The 20,328-nt window shown below is 57.2% G+C and overlaps 1 protein-coding gene across 1 annotated transcript; it reads right to left on the bottom strand.

Annotated features, from left to right (window-relative positions):
* Positions 1 to 839: 839 nt before the first annotated feature.
* ARHGEF10L (Rho guanine nucleotide exchange factor 10 like) lies at positions 840 to 19,464 on the bottom strand. The gene is given in 27 exon segments (XM_075721488.1): positions 840 to 1,324; positions 1,423 to 1,545; positions 3,690 to 3,864; positions 5,836 to 5,981; positions 7,538 to 7,692; positions 7,796 to 7,833; positions 7,835 to 8,026; positions 8,144 to 8,230; positions 8,519 to 8,640; positions 9,558 to 9,658; positions 9,744 to 9,871; positions 10,060 to 10,175; positions 10,289 to 10,473; positions 11,024 to 11,169; positions 11,811 to 11,984; positions 12,236 to 12,328; positions 12,422 to 12,538; positions 12,747 to 12,926; positions 13,009 to 13,086; positions 13,303 to 13,409; positions 15,126 to 15,234; positions 17,262 to 17,437; positions 17,713 to 17,796; positions 17,929 to 18,014; positions 18,803 to 18,830; positions 18,950 to 19,144; positions 19,428 to 19,464. Coding segments are annotated over 27 exon segments (3,663 nt in total).
* Positions 19,465 to 20,328: the final 864 nt, after the last annotated feature.

The following is a 20,328-nucleotide window of genomic DNA, read 5'->3' as shown; positions in this document are numbered from 1 at the left end:
TACTCCTCGGACAAGTTTCCACCTTCCTGGCCCCAGGTTTCTCCGTCGAGGATGGAGAGAGCTTTGGGTACCAGTGATGCAGGTGATGGGGTACATCCTTCTGCCCATTTTCCCTCCATCCCACACCATTTCTGGGGGGGAAAAAAGGGAATTTGGGGGCTTCCTATTGACTTTCGAGCATGTAAAGCTCCAAGGGGGTATATTAACCCCTTGGGATGCTGTCACTGAAGCAAGGGAAAGGATGCATTTGCACCCGAAGCCAAACCAGGTTACAAAATACTGCAAGGAAACATGCCGATTCCTATAGGATTTATTTCCATGCTCCCAAAATTTCCTTTCATCTGGAAACCGTGCGTACTCAGATCCCAAAAAAACAGGTTATTTGGTACCATAATTCCCTCGATTCACAGTCAAAAAAATGGCTATTTCAGCGAAACCCCTGTTTCAGCACAGCCGGCACCCACTGAGCGCTCCCACCGCTATTTCTGCATCTCCAAGTGCCCCAATATATACAGATTCCTTCTTTATACAGGTAATAATATACATCATATTTATATATATATTTATATATATATAGATATTCACACGCAGACACACAGACGCCTTCGGCCGACGAGCCGGCACCTCCAAAGCCCGCAGGGAGGTCGCCGCTCCCACCGTTAAAAACTCCCCTATCCCCACGTGCAAGCTGGTTTTGCGGGGGAAAAGATCCCGTTTTTCAGGTTTTTTTTCCCTCCTTAAAAAATATACAGGGTGATGCACCCAGGGCAGGACCACCCCCGGCAGCTTTTGGGTGGCTTTTTGAGGTAGGTGCCGGGTGGGTGGGGGGTCCCGGGGTGCTATAGCATCAGTGGGACCTGCCAGATGAGCAGGGTGCTGTCAGCATCGCCGCCCCGGCGCGGCGATTCAGCGTTGAAGTTACGGTAACCCCGACCCCCCGAAACGATGGCCACCGAGGAGATCTCCTTGCGGGAGGTGTCGCGGGCGCAGGGTCGGCTCCGCACCCAGACGTCGGGGTCATCAGCCATCTCGTAGATGGAGCCGTCCTCCTCGGTGTGTGCCGGCGTGCCGCCGACCGGCGCTTCCCGCACCGACAGCAGTTGCCCGGGGAGGTGGGAGGTGGATCGGAGGCGATATTGTAATAAAATCCCTTTTTTTCTCATTTCCCGAGGCGGGGGGCCATCCAGCTCCGGGGGTTTCTCTTCCTCACCCTCCCCTTCCTCCTCCTGGTTGCCCTTTAGCACGTCGGGGGCCAGGGTGCTCAACGCCACCGCCAAAAACTCCACGGGGCCACCATGCCCGTTGAGGGACACCATGCCTTTTCCTGCCAAAAAAAAAAAAAAAAAAAAGGAGGGGTTTTGCTAAAAACGAGTCCAAACATAAGGCTGCATCCACGTAGGGAGGGGGTTTTTTGGTGCTCACCGGTGATTTTGGGGATGCCCTCCAAGCGGGGCACGGGCAGCAGCACGATGATGCCCTGGTCGGTGCCCACCCAGAGCGAACCCTGGCAGATGAGGAGGCTGGTGACACGGACATGTTTTTGACCTACAAGAGAAGAAAGAAAAAAATTTAAAAAGAGGGTGAGGGATGATTTTGCAGCAGCATCTTCCCAGATAACCCATCGCCAGTGGATTTTTTCATGAGGAACGCTCTCCAGAGCCCCCCAAAAACCAAGCAGCGTCTTTGCATGAAGGTCTCCATGCCAGGGAGAGTGCTACAAATATAAATAAATAAAAAGAGGAACGCGCGCCAAAAAAAAAAAAAAAAGTGAGACTTCTAATGGGCAACTGAATATTTTATCACCGGGACTTAGCACTGCACGGCGTCGGACTCGGCAAAGCAATATATCTGCGGAGATGCAGCTCCGGTTTCTCCGGGAGAACTTTATTAATGACCTGTCGAGTTAAAAAGGATGAGGGAGCGTGAGTTCAAAAACGCATTAATACCCAACACTCACTCGCTCAGGAAGAAAAGGAAGTGATAAATATTTTAACATGCCCTAAAAAAAAAAAAAAAGAATAAAAAAAAAAAAAAGAAAAAGCGAGTTACATGAATATCATGCTTATAACTAATTACGCAATTATGTTGCTCTGTAGCTGGAACAACGGGGGAGACAACCTTGCAAGCCCGGGGCGGGTGAGAGCAGGATGGGTGGACGTGGCTGGGAGATGGTTCTAGAGGGTGAGCTGGGGAAAACAGGGTGCACGGGGCAATGGCAGTGGGGTGCATGCATGAATGCATGCATGGGTGCAAGGATGCATGCATGGGGATGAAGATGGGTGCAAGGATGCACACGGGTGCAAGGATGGGCTGCAAGGATGCAGGCACTGCGCAAAGATGGGGCGTGTGGATGCATGCAAGGAGGCACAGAGGTGCAAAAGATGGGATGCGTGGATGCATGCAAGGAGGCACAGAAGTGCAAAAGATGCATGGGTGCATGGGTGCAAGCACATGTGCAAGCATGGGGTGCACAGAGGTGCAAAGATGCGATATGTGGCTGCATGCACAGGTGCAAAGGTGGGTGCAAGGATGGGGTGCACAGATGCAAAGATGGGATGCATGGATGCACGCACGGGCACAAAGATGGGTGCAAGGACAGAGTGAGTGGATGCACGCACATGTGCAAGGGTTCAGTGCACAGATAAGGTACATACACAGGAGCAGAGGTGCAAAGATGGGACGCATGGATGCACGCATAGGGGCAAAGATGGGATGCATGGACAGAGTGAGTGGATGCACGCACATGTGCAAGAGTTCAGTGCACAGATAAGGTACACGCACAGGAGCAGAGGTGCAAAGATGGGATGCATGGATGCAAGCACATGTGCAAGCATGGGGTGCACAGAGGTGCAAAGATGCGATATGTGGCTGCATGCACAGGTGCAAAGGTGGGTGCAAGGATGGGGTGCACAGATGCAAAGATGGGATGCATGGATGCACGCACGGGCACAAAGATGGGTGCAAGGACAGAGTGAGTGGATGCACGCACATGTGCAAGGGTTCAGTGCACAGATAAGGTACATGCACAGGAGCAGAGGTGCAAAGATGGGACGCATGGATGCACGCATAGGGGCAAAGATGGGATGCATGGACAGAGTGAGTGGATGCACGCACATGTGCAAGGGTTCAGTGCACAGATAAGGTACATGCACAGGAGCAGAGGTGCAAAGATGGGATGCATGGACAGAGTGAGTGGATGCACACATATGCAAGGGTTCGGTGCACAGATAAGGTACGTGCATGCACAGGAGCAGAGGTGCAAAGATGGGATGCATGGATGTGTGCACAGGTGCAAAGATGGGATGCATGGATGCACGCACGGGCGCAAAGATGGGATGCATGGACAGAGTGAGTGGCTGCACACACATGTGCAAGGGTTCGATGCACAGATAAGGTGCACGCACAGGAGCAGAGGTGCAAAGATGGGATGCATGGATGCATGCACAGGCGCAAAGATGGGATGCATGGATGCACGCACGGGCACAAAGATGCCACCAGCTCCATCTCCACAGTCAGTGAGGAGAGACCCCAGAGGTCCAAGCTCAAACCTTTACACCATTAACCAGAAAAATTCCTTGCACGGTTTCTCTGCAAATCAGCACAGCCATAAAGCAAAGCAGCGCGTCTATGGGCTGATGCCCCAACTTGCCCATTAACTGCAGTTAAGAGCCGGGGGAAAGGGGGCTCACCCGGCAGGACGAAGGTGGTCCTGGTGGCAATGTTGATCTCCTGCAGATGCTCCAGTGTCTCGGTGTGGAAGAGGCGGATGGAGGAGCCCGAGGAAAAGGCCATCCAGACCCCGCTGCCCGCCTTGATCATGTGTGTGACGCTGGCCTCCGCGTCCGGGTGGGCCTCGAAGGTTTGCTGCCAAAAAGGGGAATCGCAAAAAGGAAATCAAAAGGGTTGCTCCCTGTCGTGGCTCAGCCCCAGGCAGCAGCTCAGCACCACGCAGCCGCTCGCTCACTGCCCCTGCCCCGCTGGGATGGGGGAGAGAATCGGAGGAGTGAGAGTGAGAAACACTCCTGGGTTGAGATAAGAACAGTTTAATAATTGAAATAAAGTAAAATAATAATAATAACAATATAATAATGATAATAACAATAATAATATCCAAAGCAAGTGATGCACAATGCAATTGCTCACCGCCCGCCGACCGATGCCCAGCCAGTTCCCAGCAGCGATCGCTGCTCCCCGGCCAACCCCCCCAGTTTCTATACTGCCCATGACGCCGTATGGTATGGAATGGCCCTTGGGCAGTTGGGATCAACTATTCTGGCTGTGCCCCCTCCCAGTTTCTTGTGCCCCTGGCAGAGCATGGGAAGCTGAAAAGTCCTTGACTGGCATAAGCAGTACTGAGCAACAACTCAAACATCAGCGTGTTATCAACATTCTTCTACTAAATCCAAGACACAGCACTGTGCCTGCTACTAAGAAGAAAATTAACTCTATCCCAGCCGAAACCAGGACACTCCCTAAACTTGCTGCTAGCTGAAGGCTCTCTCCAGGAGCTGCTTTAGGGCTGCAAACCTGCATGCGGAGGGGACCAGAGTGACCCTGAGGTCCCATTCCTCCTCGCCAGCTCTGGCTTGGGCAGAGGCCACTGAAACCAGCCCACCTCCAAACCCCTCTTGGGGTTTTTCGGATGATAATACAGCCTTTCCCACCCCTCCAGGTTTTTTTCCCTCCTTTAAAAGACTCATTTCCCAGACTAGATGCATCTGCAAAATCCATCCCAAGATGGGACGAGACCTTCCTGCTTCCCTCCAACCCCCAAAATGGATGATCAAAGGCTCAGCTCCCCTGCAAGAGCTGTTTGGGGATCACAGGCTGGTCCATCTGCTTCCCAGGCTCCTCGCTGGAGCATTTCCCTAGCAGGCACAGGAGGCAAACCGCAGGAAAAACACCTTTCTGCATCAAAAATCGCCCCTGCTGCAGATTTCCCAACATAAAAACTCCTGTTAGCATCGAAGGATTTAAATCACTTGGGGAGAAACCTGCACACAGCAACTGCGCCTTCATTTCCCCTATGGCTTTGAAACATTTTTTCCTTTGAAATTTGCTCTATATGACAAAAAAAAAAAAAAACCAACCCCAAAAACCACCACCCACCCAAAAAACTCCCAAAGGAGCAGGTATCGATCCCCTTTTTGGGGAGGCGCGGCATAGAGCATCCCCCCAAAAAGCTTGCACAAAATGGGGGTGGACAGAGACTTTTAGGTGATGTCCCCCTTGCTCCCCACCCCACATGGGATTTATTCCCTGATGGTTTATTCCCAAGTCGCCAGTTCCCATCCAGACCCAAGACCATATCACACAGCTCTCCATCAAATACTATTTACGACATCCCCCAGCATTTTCCCCCCACCACCACTTTTTTCCTCCCCCATTCCTTTCCTTCTGCAAAAATTCCCACCCGACTCCTGTCATAAATAAAATCAGAGACTGAAAACGAATCCAGTCCCTGATGCATTATTCATCCCCGGCACCGCCGTTAGGCTGGATTTACGACAGCTAATACATGCAAACTAAGTTTGGGCACTAAATGTGAAAATTAAAGGCGGGAGAAAGGTGGGTTTTGTTGGTGGTTTTTTTTTTAAAAAAAAGGAACTATTCAGCATTCCCTTTTTATGCAGCTGCGGGAGGTGCCTCAGCATCCTCCTCCTGCGACCCGATGTCGGAGGGAAGGGACCCAAAAGCGACGGAAAGCAGCGAAAAAAGGTTGTTTTGGGCATTGCGCAGGCAGCGACGTGCCCGTGTGCATCCTTTGGGGCTCCAACCGGTGTGACCCCCCCCCCAAAGCGGGTGCAGCACAGCGGTCCCGCCGACGCTCCCTACCTGCGCCCGCAGGCTGGTGGCGTTGAGGACGGTGACCTGGTTGGCGCAACTGGCCCAGAGGGTCTCATCCAGCGTCAGGAGGGCTCGCACGGGGCCGGTACCCACAGCCAGGCGGGTGGGCTGCTCCGCCGCGTCCCACAGCCCCCCTGGAGCAGAGATGCCGGGATTGAGGCGGGGGGGGGCAAGAGGATGCTCAGCAAAACCGAAAAAAAAGCATCTTTTGATGCAGTTTAACCCCCCCTACATGGCTGCTGGGGTCGGCTGCAAACCCCTCGTGTCCCCAGTGCCACCTCGAATGCCTCCGAGCATCTTAGTGCCACGACCAAAAGGATGGGGGGGAGCTCGCACCCCCAGTTGCAACCCCCCACAGCCCCTCTGCCCCCGTGCAAACAGCTTTTTAGCAGCAAACAACTGAGCCACCTGCACCACTCGGGCACGTTCGTCGCTGCAAAAGCCAAAAATTACCCCCCCACACACTTTTTTTTTTTTTTTTTTTTAATTTATTTGCTCTTGAAGCAACCCTCCAGCGCCGATTCATCCGGGGCCGATCTGGAGTGTGTCTGTGAACAGCATCCGATCTGGATTTGGATGAATCGGCCACCGGCGGTGGCTGAGCAGCTTCAATTGGTAATCGCTCTCCTTTTTCAAATTTCCAGTGCAATTTTTTTTAAAATCAAACCACAGGATCCAAGGGATAAAAGAGCCCTTTGGGCGCTCGGACCTCTGCTCCCATCAGCAGGAGTTCGCAACCAAGCCGCCTTTCAGCAAATCCTAATTTTCCCCTAAAAACGAGCTATTTCAGGAAAGCTTTTTCCTTCCAAAAAGACGGGGATAAGATTAAAAACCTCACCCTGCTGCCCTGCCAGCAGCTTACTGCCTTCAACGTGCATGTATGCAATTGAGTTTAAATCAAAGCCACTTCATTAATTGGCTTGCACGGTTGCCGTAAGGTGGGAAAGGGGATGTGCAGCACCCCAAAAATGCAATTTAAGTGGCTTTACTGGCTCCGGGCTGGCCTGGGTGCTGCTCGCCGCAGGTTCTCTCAGAGCAAATAAGGGGGTTTGCCCAAAATTAGGCCAGCGCAGCGCATTATTTGAGGCTCTTTCCTACCCTCTAGCGATGAAGCAAAGGAATTTAACAGCCCAGGCGAGGAGTCCCTGGGAGGAAGGCTTTGAGCGAGCTGCAGCCTTGGGCTGAGCTGGAACCAGGGGCAATAAAACCCCAAATCAGGTTTAAAAAGGAGAGGGCTTTTGCATGGATGAGGTTTGGAGGGGGTCAGCTCGGTTTCTAGCACCAAAAAGGTGACTTTTTTTTTTTTTTTTTTTTTTTGAAGCCCAAAGCTCTAAGGATTCCTTGTGCTTCCCGACATCGGACCCTTCCCACAGCTCCAGAGCGCAACCACCCTCCGAGCAAAACCTTTTGCTGGGCTATCAACCCCTTGCCGGGACCATTTTCCACGTTTCCCCCCAAACCGAGCCCCCTCTTGCAATCATCCTGGCAATGCAAAATAGTTTGGTTTTTTTTTTTTCTCCCCCCTGGGCTGCAAAGGGAAGAATGAAATGGGGAGGGGGAGAGAAAAATGGAGATTTATCGCCATTTTAGCAGCCAGCACATCTCACTGGCGCGAAGAGCCTCCTGCTCCCTGTTTTTTAGGGTGTCCCACCCAAAAGCTCATCCGAAAGCACGCAGGGGGTGCCCTCACCGTTGCTCCTGGGGTAGGCGGCCACGGTCCCATCCTGCAACCCCGCAAACAGGTACTCGGGGCTGTGCTTCAGGCAGAGGACGGGTTGCATGCCGGGGCTTTTGCAGGTCAGCAAGCACTGCGTCCCCGTGTCCACGCTGCCGTAGACCGCGATGCTGGGGAGGGAACGGAGGGGGAGATGCCGGAGATCATCCCGGTCCTCGAGGTTCGGTGCTGGCCATTGCACCCAAAGGAGGGGTGCGGAAGATGTGGGCTCACCTGCCGTCCCGCAACCCCAAGCACACGGTGGGATGCGGGGGACGCGGGGGGCTGTTCGGTGGCCGGGCGGGGCTCCTGGCTGCCCGCCGGTTCCCCCTCGCCCGCCTCGGGGATGTACTCCATGCACAGCACCGGCGAAGCCACCGGGAAGGATTTCACTGTCCGTGGCACGGCGCGGTTGAGGGAGAAGATCTCCACCTGCCCCCCTGCGCCTTCCTGGCCCCCTCCAACCTGCAGCGACCAGACAACGGGTGTCAGCAGCAGCCACGAGCGCTGGAGAGGGGGGGTCGCAGCCAGCGCGACCCAAACCCCGTGGCTTTTGCCCCGTTTTGGGGGTGTTTTGCTCACCCAGAGGTAGCCCTGCGGCAGCGAGGTGCTGACGGCGGAGAAGCCCAGCAACGAGGACTGGACGGGGTTGTGCACTGCGGTGCCAAGCTGCAGGAAAGACCGGGGTATGGGGGGGGGCCGTAACACCCCCAAATTACCCCAACACGTGCAGGGTATCGGTGCACGCCCCAAAAATTTGGGATCCAGCCAAAGCCCAGCTTGTATTTTCAATTTTCCAGGATGGATTGCACTGATTTCTGCCTTTGCAACCGGTGCGGCCCATCCCGTCCAGCTCACCCACCGTGGGATTTCTGTCTTCATTCCCCCCCAAAAAGATGGATGTAAAGGGGAAGGAGGTATTGCGGGGTTGGGGAAGAGGTTGGCCGTCACTCTTACCTGCAGATCGAGGGCCTTGGAGGAGAAGGCGGGCATGTGGCAGGAGAGTATGGGGCACCAGAAAGGAGCTTTGCTCTTCTTGTCTTCGTCGGGACAGAGCCAGCCCGGCTGGTTTTCCTCCCCTGCAGCGAGCAGAAGAGATCGAGGACCCCCCAGCATCTCTCCCCTCCCCAATGGGACCCCAAAATTAGTAATTTGGGGTGCAGGGCTCTCACCTCCAACCCTAAACCACCATCCTCTGCAGACCTGGGGCACATCTCACCCCTCCCCTCCAAACCATTGCACCCCACCGCAGCACGCAGCCGAGCAACCACCTCGAGCGGTTCCAAAAGAAGCCCCCAAACCCCAATAATATCTATGTATATAAAGGGGGGAAAAAAAATCCACCCTAATGTTTTTCTTCACATTAGGCTTTAATGTGTTTTCATTTCTAACTTGTGGATACAGGATTATCCCCCAGGCATCCCAGATTAAAAAAAAAAAAAAAAAAAAAAGAGAAAAAGAAAAACCAAAAAAAACCCATATATACTGTTAAAACCGAGAGAATCAAAAATCCTTCCAGCCTGGGGGGATCTGAGCGCTCAAATAGGTTTTCAAATGATTTTTTTTTTTCTTTCTTCCATTAAACAGCTTTTTTTTTTTTTTTTCTGCAGTGGCTGTTGGAATTAAATAGGAATAGGGATAGGGAAGTGGCAGGAGGGGTGGCTTCTCCCTTGCTTATTCACCCCCTTTCACAGAAAAGGGGTCGGCCCCAACACCGGCGGCACGAGAGCCAACGCAAATCCACCACCACACAACGCTATCCCAGAGATGCCACCCGAGAGCAGCAAAATGCAAAGCATTTTGAGCCAGAATTACCGATTCCCATCATTTCCAGCATGCAAATCCCCAAAATGTTCTCCAACGCCTTGCTCTGAACTTTTTCCCCTGTCCCGTTTTGCAGTGGGACGCTCGGGGCGAAGCAAACCGCTCTTCTGCTCCCAAATTTGGCTTTTCAAAGCAAGGGTGACGGCAAGCAGCATGCCGCAGGGCTACTCACGCAGTCCTATCTTGGCCAGGTGCAGGCGGTTCACCCAGGAGATCTTGCTCAGGGGGTTTGGAGTGATGAAGACCACCATGACGCTGATGGGGCGGCCAGACCTGCATAGGGAAAGCATCACCAGGTTGGTCTTCAGCCTCCTCCTCCCCAGGGTGGGAAGAGCCCGCCCGTGATCTGCAAACTCACTTGTCTGGCTTCCCGGGCAGCAGGAGACGGAGGCGGCACTTGTTGGCGGAGTGGATCTCCTCCTCCTTCACCTTCATCATCCTCTGCAGGGCCAAACACCAGTCCTGGGCCACCGTCATGTTCAGGTTCTGGGGGGAGAAGTCATACATCATGGAAGTAGCTCCAAAATAAGCCTGAATCATCCCCAAATTTCATCCATGGGGCTCAGGAGGATGAGGTGTCCAGCGGTCCCCGAGGAACTGCGTGGTTATTGCAAAGCGCCCAAGCTTGGTTCTCCCCACATCATGAGTTTGACTATGCTTTGGTACGTAGGTACCTGGTAGGTGCCGTGCAAGGTGCTGATGAGAAGGGTGATCTGCTCCACTACCGCCAGGTCCTTCTGCAGGTCTTGCAGCTCCTGGAAGAGCCGCGGTGGCCCCAGGTAGACTTTATCTTGGGCACACAAATGGAGGGGGGAAAGAAAAAAAAAAAAAAGGTCCATGGAGGATGCTCCATCCCACCCCACTGAAACCAGCCCAACAGCAGCTCAAGGGATGGGTGCTCACTGTGCGAAGCCTGCCCGGCTGGCACGTGCTTCTTGGCGCCGGCGTTGTGGATGACAACGTTGTCCTTGTCGTAGGCACCGCTGTCCTGCCCCACCTCCACCACCTGTACCTGCGGGAGGGCCGTGCTCCACTTCACCACGTATTTGGGACCCAGGGGCACCAGGCTGCTAATTTCCAGCTGGCCTCTGCCGAGGGAGGATGCGACAAATATATGTAAATAAATCAGCAGGTGCCGCGGCTTCCCCTGCAAGCCCTTGCGAAATGCACGTTGCGAGCCAAGCCCCATTTGCAACCCCACGCCGCACACTGTGCATGCCTGCACCCCCAAACTTGGGGCACGCAACCACAGCAGACCACGCTCGACACCTACCCTGGGTTCACTGGCCTGGAAGAGGGGAAAAATGATTAATAAAGAGGTATTATGGGGAGCTCAAGGAGGGTTTTTCCCTTTGCAGCAGCAACCTCCACCAAGCCCTGCGGTCCCAGCAGGTTCCCAGACCCCACACCAGCTCCAGGACCAGGGATGGGGGATGCAAAAAGATGGAGGCATGCAAAAAGTGGGGAGCAAAGCAACCCCAAACCAGGTGGCTTCCCCCTCCAAAACAAGGTGGGGTGGTTTTAAAAGCCTTTGGGGTAGAGCTAGCAAAACCCACTCAGCCCAAAATCAAGGTGGGGAAGGTCACTACGGCGACGCTTTGCGAAGTGATTTTGGGGTCCGGGGCTGCCGGCACGTACTTGAAGTTGATGTTGGCGCAGACCAGCATGTCGTTGAGGAGGAAAACCTTCCGTTCTTTCGACTTGATGAGCTGCCCCCGGTCGCCGTACACTGTCTCTGTCAGCGTCTCGCAGAGCAGGAGCTGCCGCTGCCCCGAGCTCAGCAGCTGCGGAGGGGATGGAGCAGGCAGGGGGGGTTGCTCAGCCTGGGGGCTCTCACAAACCTCCTGCCCCAAAATTTGGGTTGCAAGGATTTGCCTCCAGCCAGGAGCGTGCACAGCCCTGAGCTCTGCAGAGACGGCTGTGCAATGGGCTCTGAGGCTGCACGAGGCAAAAGCCCTTTGCACCCTGAACACCCAACCACCAAGACAGCAGAGCCCTGAAAGACCGCCGTGGCCATTTTGCAGCCCCTTTTGGGTCTCTCTTCATCCCCTGGCCCTAAATCTTGAGCCCAAGGCTGAGGTGGCGGGTGCTCCGCTGCGGTTTTTGCCACCACGGCCATCCCCAGCCCAGGATGTGTTGCAAGAGCTTCATTTAGGGGTGGTTGTTTTTTCCACCAAAGATTGCAAAATCAGGCGGATGAGACAGCAGCTTATCCTTGCTTTTCCCTTGAGGGGAATTTCCCCGTGCCAGACTCGAGATTCACTTTTGCTCAACGCCCTTTCAAGAGAAAACAAGGATCCTGGCTTCCCAACCCCCAAACCACCACCACCCCGACGTGAAGAAGGTGGAAACTGCAGAGCTCAACCACCAGCTCCAAAACCCACCACCCATCGTGAGGATGAGGAGGTGAGGCTGAAGGACCCACCTTGTTGAGGCTGCTGCGGTCACTGATGCTCTTGCTGAGCTGCTGGATTTCGGCAACTTGGTCGGCCAAGCGCTTCTGCTCGTTGAGCTTCTCTGCCAACGTCTCCAGCTCGGTGAGGGCCAGCTGGAGGGACAGGCGGTCCGCGTGGCCCTTGGGGGTGTTTTTCAGCATGTCCTGGGGTGGGGGAAAGGATGGGGGACAAAACCCACCCCAGAAAAATCAGTCCTGTTGGGGATGTTACAATTGGAAGTGCTTTCAGCACCTTTGAAATCAAAGCTTGGAAGATGATCCTTGGGCAAGTCCCCAAAGCTGCAGCCAAGCTGCCAACCCAAAAACATGTCCCTTGCTAAACCCTTTCCTGCAGCACTCCGGCTGCAAAAAATAGGGTGCAAAGCAAGGTGGGTGCTGGTACCCCTCACCCGTACCTGCAGGAGCAGGATGAACTGAGGAAACCTCTGGATGGGCTTCACCATCAGCCCATAGAGCGTGACCCGGTCGGCGCTGGCCATCTGTCTCTTCTACAGTGGGGACAAAAAGCAAAAAAAAAAGAGGAGTTTTCACCCATAACGGTGAGCAGCAGCACCTTGCGCCCACATTTGGGTCCTGCTGACCTTGAGGAAGTCGAGGAAGGCAGGTTTGGTGAGACAAGCCTTCTTGATGAGGGACATGGCAGTGGTGAAGTTGTTGACGTAGTCGCTGTAGACGTCCAGCACCATCGACTTGGAGAACTGGGGAGAGGGCAGGAGGAGAGCCGCGATGGCACGGGGCTCCCCCAAAAAGGGAGGTGGGGGTGCTCGTGTATTTTTGGAGCGATGCTGAGGATCCCGGTGGTACCCCAGGTTGGGGCTGCATCACTTAAATCCTCCAACCCCTCCACTATCGCTGAGGGGGGTCCAGGGGGAGGTTTGGCAGCGGCCCCCCGACTTTTCCTCCTACCGAGGCCACGAAGAGGTCCCCGATCTTCTCCGTCGAGTCCCACTCGGCCACGCGGGAGGCGAGGGCGATCTGGAACATGGAGTGGCACTGCAGGATCTCCTTCAGGCGAAAAAACACCACCTGGCACTTCCTAGCGCTCAGCACCTTCGGCTCCATCTCCATCAGCGGGTTCCGGTAATCCTGCGGGAGATGCCGGTGCATCAGAATCCCCGCATCCCTGCGCCCCCCCGCCAGACCCCCCCCAAAACAGGGGGTCCCCCACCTGCAGGATGCGTTTCAGGGAGTCCACGTAGCTCCGCTCGCTCTGCACGATGGAGCCCAGGATGTGCCGCCGTACCACCTGCAACCACGCCCCGGGGCTCAGCCGTGGTCTCCCCTCATCCCGAAAAACGGGACTGGGGGAGGCAGCGCGGGCACAGCGTGCCGCAGAAGTGCTGATGCGGCGGCATCGCTTTCTGCTGACTTGCTCTTTCCCCGGTTGCTCAATCACGGGACCAAGGGGAAGCCGTGCCCCCCTCCAGCACCCCCCCGAACCCCCAGCCCACCCCGCACCGACCTGCTGCGGGCTCAGCCCCTCGGGCATGGGGCCCAGCTCCGGCGGCGGGTGCTTCATGTCGGAGACGGTGACCTCCAGGAAACCCGTGTCCTCCTCCTCCGAGTCCCCTACGGGGGAAAAAAACCCAACCAAATGCCAAAAAAAAAAAAAATTTTTAGACTTTTTTGCGGTCTAAAGAAGAGCCCGCAGCCCCCTCAGCCGCTCGGCTGGGATGCTGCGGGGGCTGCGTGTGGGTTGGGAGCTGCAAGGGGAGATGGACCCCCGTCCTCCCAGCATCGAGCGCCTGTCCCCAAGCTCTGGCCGCTGTCACCGGACACCGGCATGAGTCAGGCTGCAAGCGGGGACGAGCCAGGTCCCCATGGGGACGGGACAGGAAGGCTCCCCGTCCCCAAAAACCCAACTCGGCTGGGGGGGAAAAGCCCCCTGTACTCGCTTCAAGAGTGGGTGCAAGCAGGGAAAATGGGGGGGGCGGGGAGAAAAGCAGCCAAAAGCAGCAGCAGAGGAAAGCAGGGAAGGCGAGAGGCGAGCGGACCGCTGCCTGGCCCGGCAATCCCTTACCCGAGGCCGAAGCAGCTGAGGAGGAGGAGGGCGAGCGAGCCAAGGCAGCGTTGCGATGCGGGGACGGCTGCTTCTTCCACATGGCCGCAACGCCCCGCTACGGCCGCCCCGGCCTCATCCCCGGTGCCTATAAATAGCCGGGAACGGGGAGGACCGGCTGGGCTGGAGGGGAGGGTGCTGGCGGCCGGGTGACCTTTTTCCTTCCCTAATTTTGGCAGGGAGGCTCGCTGCCCTTGGCTGCCGGCTCTGCCAGCTCCTTCTCCCCAGCTCCATGCCCTGGGGATGGGATGCTCTGCAGCACCCTAGGGATGCCCTCCAGCACCCCGGGGATGCTCTGCAGCACCCTGGGGATGCCCTCCAGCACCCCGGGGATGCCCTCCAGCACCCTGGGCATGACCTGCAGCACCCCGGGGATGCCCTCCAGCACCCCGGGGATGCCCTCCAGCACCCTGGGCATGACCTGCAGCACCCCGGGGATGCCCTCCAGCACCCTGGGGATGCCCTCCAGCACCCTGGGGATGTTCTGCAGCACCCTAGGGATGCTCTGCAGCACCCTGGGGATGCCCTCCAGCACCCCGGGGATGCCCTCCAGCACCCTGGGCATGACCTGCAGCACCCCGGAGATGCCCTCCAGCACCCTAGGGATGCTCTGCAGCACCCTGGGGATGCCCTCCAGCACCCCGGGGACCCCAAAAGCATTTAACCCCCCACCCTGGCGAGGCTAAGGCACGTCGGGGACATGCAGCGAGGCCAGGACACACACGCCAGATCCCCCGGGCAGCCCTGGCTGAGCCATGAAGCCGTCCGCCGGGATCCTACCTCCCCCGTGATGCTCCAGGGAGACCCTCGAGCTCCAGTGGGCAGGCGGCTGCTTTTCCGCCTCCGCCGCCCTCCTCCTCCGCTCCCCATCCCCTACGCGACAGCGGGAGGGTTAGGAAAACACCCCCCAAAAAATCAGTATTTCAGGGTAGATCCTGCTCTGTGTCCATGGAGGGCACCCACGGGTGCTGGCATGGTGGGGATCAGTGTCCTGCTCCCAAAAGGACACACACGGGTGCTTGGAGCAAGGAGCGAGCCGAACCGACCGAGCTTGCGTGGGGATGCAAAGAGTGAAAAAAAATCAAATCAGAGCTTAAAATGCAGAAAATAAACCAGCAACAGGAAAAGCTGAAAGCCGCAAGGATTCATAATGAGTTTTTTAAAAAATACCCTCAAAAAGGCTTTTTTTTTCTCTTAAAAGCAAGGGGGGTGGGTTCTCCACTTACCTGGCACTTCTTTCCGGTGCAGGAACGTCACCTTCCTCATCACCGCAATCTTGGTCTTCTCCAAACCGTCCTTGGTGCCACTTTTGGCCGCTTTCATCAGCTGGGTCATCTGGGCAGGGGGACAAGAGGGACAGGGAGGCTCAAGGCAGCACCAGGACCCCATTTTGGGTCCGGATGCAGCGGTACCACCCCCTTGGGGACATCCCCCCGAGCATCGTCCCCCATTTTGGGTCTGGATGCAGCAGTATCATCCCCTTGGGGACATCTCCCCGAGCATCGTCCCCCATTTTGGGTCTTGGATGCAGCGGTACCACCCCCTTGGGGACATCCCCCCGAGCATCATCCCCCATTTTGGGTCCGGATGCAGGGGTACAACCCCCTTGGGGACATCCCCCCGAGCATCATCCCCCATTTTGGGTCTTGGATGCAGTGGCACCACCCCCTTGGGGACATCCCCCCGAGCATCATCCCCCATTTTGGGTCCGGATGCAGCGGTACCACCCCCTTGGGGACATCCCCCCGAGCATCATCCCCCATTTTGGGTCCGGATGCAGCGGTACCACCCCCTCGGGGACATCCCCCCGAGCATCATCCCCCATTTTGGGTCTTGGATGCAGCGGTACCACCCCCTCGGGGACATCCCCCCGAGCATCATCCCCCATTTTGGGTCTTGGATGCAGCGGTACCACCCCCTCGGGGACATCCCCCTGAGCATCATCCCCCATTTTGGGTCTTGGATGCAGCGGTACCACCCCCTTGGGGACATCTCCCCGAGCATCATCCCCCATTTCGGGTCCGGATGCAGCGGTACAACCCCCTCCGGGACATCCCCCCGAGCATGGTCCCCATTTTCCCACGCAGCCCGACGGGAAGAAGGCTCCAGCACCTCTCCTCCCTCCGCAGGGACACGGCTGCGTGCAAGCAGGCGCGGGCAAAGCGGGAGCGTGCAGGGAAAGCAAAGAGGAGGGAGGGAAGGGAGGCGCGAGCGCATCCAGCCCCTCCTCGCAGCCGGGGTTTTATGCGCGAGAGAGCAAAGGGTGGGGGGCGTTGGCCTTTCACACCTCAAATCGCGGCATTTTTAGCCCAAGCTGACGTCGGCGTCGCCTTCCCAGCCCAAACTGGCCATAAACCGCCAACCTGGATGGTTTGGAGCTGGGAAGGGCTTTGCGCTAAGTTTCTGCACCTCCCAAGAATCTCCTTCCCCACCTGATTTCCACCCCGTATCGGGGGGGAAAAAAACCTTCTCAGATCCATCTACCTCAGATCCAAGCTCGCTTCGTCCAAACGCCCCTTAAAAACAAACAAAACACCCAAAAAGCAAACGGTTTGGGCAGCTGGAGGACGGGGAGCTGCAAGACAGATGGACACGAGAGGCAGCTTTGCGGTGCTTAACTCAATTTTTTTTTTTCCTCTTCTGGTGGATAAACTGGGATGAATTCAGCCTGGATAAACTCCAGGAGGGTTTGTATTTTTTTTTTTTTTGTTTCCCCTCCCTGGGAAATTTGGGGGATGGGGGACAAGGGACGGAGGAGGGACAGTACCTTCCAATCGTACTTCTGCTTCAGCTCCTGCATGTCTCTCCCCCCAACTCTTAAAGCCAGGATGTCCCTCTTAGTCCTGGCGTATCTCTCCTTTAGTCTATTCAGGTCTGGAGAAAGCTGAGCCCAAAGCAAACCAGGCAGGAGGAGAAGGCAGAGGAGGCAAGAGAAGGCAGAGAAGAGATCCAGGTAAGCAGCCAAAAAAAAAAAAAAGAGGAGGAGAAATCATCCCAAAGCAGCACGGTACAGGCAGCCTCTTCCCAAAATCCGACTTTGCTCAAGCGGGGAAGGGAGCAAGCGTGGGGATAAGCAGCAGCCACGCTCCAGCAATGCCGAAATGCAAAAGGAAAGGCAGGGAGGGGAAAAAAAAAAAAAAAGGGGGAAGGAAGAAAAAAGAAAGAAATGAAACCCCCGAAGCTTGGTGCTGGCTTTGCACCAGGTGACCCCGGGAACCGCAGCATCCTCTGCTTCGCCATCTGCGGGAGCAGCTGGGCTTGACGCTCCGGTGCCTTTATACAAGCAAACCCAGGGGGGAGAGAAAAAAAAAAAAAAAAAAAAAGGAAAATAATAATTAAAAAAAATTAAATTCAAGCGTTACCTTGGGCTGGAAGGATGCCCGCTGCTTGGCCGGCTCGGCCTCCGGCTTGGTTTCCTCGCCCGAATCCTCGCTGTAGCTCTCGAACTCGCTGGAGCTCCAGCCCAAATCCTCGCCCGCCCGCGGCCCCTCGCCGCGCTGCACCTCCTCGTAGATCAGGCTGTGCTCCGGCCCCGGGCCTGGCAAGCGAAAACCAGCTCCTTTTCCTTCCAGAAAGGCAATTCCCCCTCCCCGGGGACCCACAGGAGATGCCCCAAATCCTCCGGGTCTTGCAGCCCCTCTGGCAACACGTCTGCCTTCATCCCCCCCAGATCCCAGTGGTTTTCCCAAGGTTCTCCCCCTCCGCATCCTCTTCTAGGATGAGCGCCTCCTTCCCGGAGCGTGCCTCAGTTTGCCAGCCTGGAAAATGGGTTCAACGGTCCCTGGGGAATGGGGAGGGAAGGTCTGTCCCTACCGTCCTGCTCGGCATCCAGGGTTTCGCAGGGGACATCGTCGTAGATCACATCGTCCTCCACTGCTGGGAACTCAAAGCGCTCACCTTTGGGGGGACAAACCCCCCCCGGGGACTCAGGTCACCCAAGGATCGAGCCAGGATGGAGAAATCCTTCCCAAGCCTTGGCAGGGTTTGGTTTGGTTTGTTTTTTTTTTTTTTCCTGGCCTTTTAACCCACCTCGGCGGCTGCTTTTCCTCTTCCAGGTCTGGGCACCAATGTGGGGGTCTCCACCAGCCTCCCCATTGCTCACCCCCGCTGGCAGCCTGCGGGGAAGGGGGTCAGGGAGCACCCTGGGGTGCAAACCCCCCGGATCGGGTGCAAACCCCCAGGATGGGGTGCAAACCCCCCGGATGGGGTGCAGCCAGGCCCCTCACCCCCCTTCCCATTACAGGGCTTCACGAGCACAGAACAAAGCTTGCACCATGTCCCCCCCACGGCATGTCTGCTTCCTCGCGGATCTGGGGGGGGAGCGCTCGGGTTTTAGGGCCACAATGCAAAAAAACCCCAAAATGGCTTTTTTAGCCTCAGACCGTGCGCTGCTGGAGGGCAGGAGGACGCATCGGCATCAGGGAGCACGGGGAGAGGGTCCCCATCCCAGGTGGGGGTCCTGCCCCTCTCGCTGCACCCCGTGCTTGCTCCGCCGGCGGGGACAAGCTCTCCTTGCAGCCAGATTTGCATCTTTTCCCCCCAAATTTGCATCTTTTCCCCCCAAATCTGCAGCTGGGGCGAACACCAGCCGCTTTTGAACCCCCATCCCGCGGGGTTTCCTCACCCAAGGGCTGGAGGAAGCCCCCACCATCCAGTTAACGACAGACCCCCGATGGCACCCAAAGCCCCCACAGATCCCCAGAGCTGCCGGGCGCACCCCAAAACCCCGGGGCTCTCCTGCTTGCACCCCCTTTCGCAAGCAATGGCGAGAAGTTGGGGAAACTGAGGCACGGCGCCAGGCTGCAGCGTGCCAAATGGGGGGGACACACAAACCCCAAAGCTGTGTTTTCCCTTTTGAGGCATGCAAAACCCCTCCGCATCCCCCCCCCAAAACCCCACATACCCTTCCTGGGTCTCCGGCACCAGCCCGTCTGCAGAGAGGAAAAGCAAAGCGAAATGGCGTCGGCACCCCGGCTTGCAGCGGTGCCACCCTGGGCACCCGAAGGGGACGCGGTGGGGACATCGGGGACCCCCCGCCCGCCCTCCTCACCGCCGCCGGAGCTGGCAGCACGCCGCCTGCGAGGGGGTGCCCGGAGGACGGCTTCGCCGCTCGGCTCAGCCGCCGAGTCGTCTTCCTCCTCCTCCTCCTCCTCCTCTTCCTCGCTGTCCTCGAAGTCGAAGGCTTCGCCAAGGTCCTCCTCCCCCTGGGGCAGGGGGCTGGGGGTCTCCGGGGCGAGGTGGTCACCTGCCAGCAGAAACAGCGTCACCCGCCGTCCCCCCCGCCCGGTGCACCCCAGCGAGGAGGGAGGGACGCGGGGGACGGGCGAGAGCATCACCCCCCAAAAAAACGCAAAATGCAACAGCGCGTTGTGCTTGCGCGACCCCGCCGAGGCTCCGATGGGGACGGGGACGGTGCCCCCCCGGGCGATGCACCCCTCTTTCTGCACAAGGCTGCGTGTACGTCCGTGTCCCCCCCCCCCAAAAAAATAAAAAAAACCCAAACCCCAGCTCCGGCGGGTTGACAGTACCTACTGCAGGGCGAGGGGGCAGCTCGGACGAAGCCATGGCACGGGGGGTCCGGATGCTCCGCCTGGGCCTTTCCCCAAGGCTTTCCTGCGGGAGAGGTGGAAAAACGGGTTGAGAGGGGAGCTCAGCCCCCCCATCCATCCCCGGGAGAGGAGGCAACATGGGGAGACCCCAGGTGCGACGGATCCCGCTCCGGCTGCCGCAAAACCTTGCGAGGAAGCGGAAACGCTGCTCCCGGGTCCCAGTTTGCCCAGCAAATCCAGCCTGCGCGCGGTAAACCCGCGCCGTTCCTGGCAAATTTCTCCCCTGCACGGCAAATCCAGCCCCACCAGCCCCGAGCATCCAACGTGAAGGTCTCGGAGGCTGGGAAGCGCCAAGCATCCTCCTCGCAATCAACGGCTCGTGCGCTCCGGTAACCGGAGACACCCGGCACGACGCCCTGAAAGGTCACCGAGAGGAAGAGGAAGGACGGAGCGGACGGAGCGGACACCCCCCCCCCCCCCGTGCTCGAGGGACGATGCGGCGGAGAGAAACGACGCCCGAGCGGCTGCAAAGGGCGAAACGGGGCCGAACTCCGCTACCTCGGTCCTGCCGGGAGCAGCAACCGCCGCACGATGGATGCCACCGCCCTGCTCCGCGACCCCCCCGCAGCCACCATTTCTCCCTCGCCCGGCCCCTCATTTCCCCTGGGAGGGGGATATCGGGGATGCGCCGAGCCGGGACGATCCCCAAAAAAGGCGCGCTCTATTCCCTCGGCGCCAAAACCCTTCGGAGCGCGGGCGCAGTGGCCCCGCGTGGGTTTGCATCACGCCATGCGGCTCCGGGGCCGTATAGCTCTCTATATCTCTATATATGTAGAGATATAGGTCTAGGGCACAGTAGGAGGGAGCTGGGGCCCGGCAC

This window comes from Pelecanus crispus, chromosome 15 (genome assembly GCF_030463565.1).
Source record: "Pelecanus crispus isolate bPelCri1 chromosome 15, bPelCri1.pri, whole genome shotgun sequence".
NCBI classification, from domain to species: Eukaryota; Metazoa; Chordata; class Aves; order Pelecaniformes; family Pelecanidae; genus Pelecanus; species Pelecanus crispus.
The sequence above is the reverse complement of the archived record's forward strand: the minus strand, read 5'-3'. Positions and strand labels throughout refer to the sequence as shown.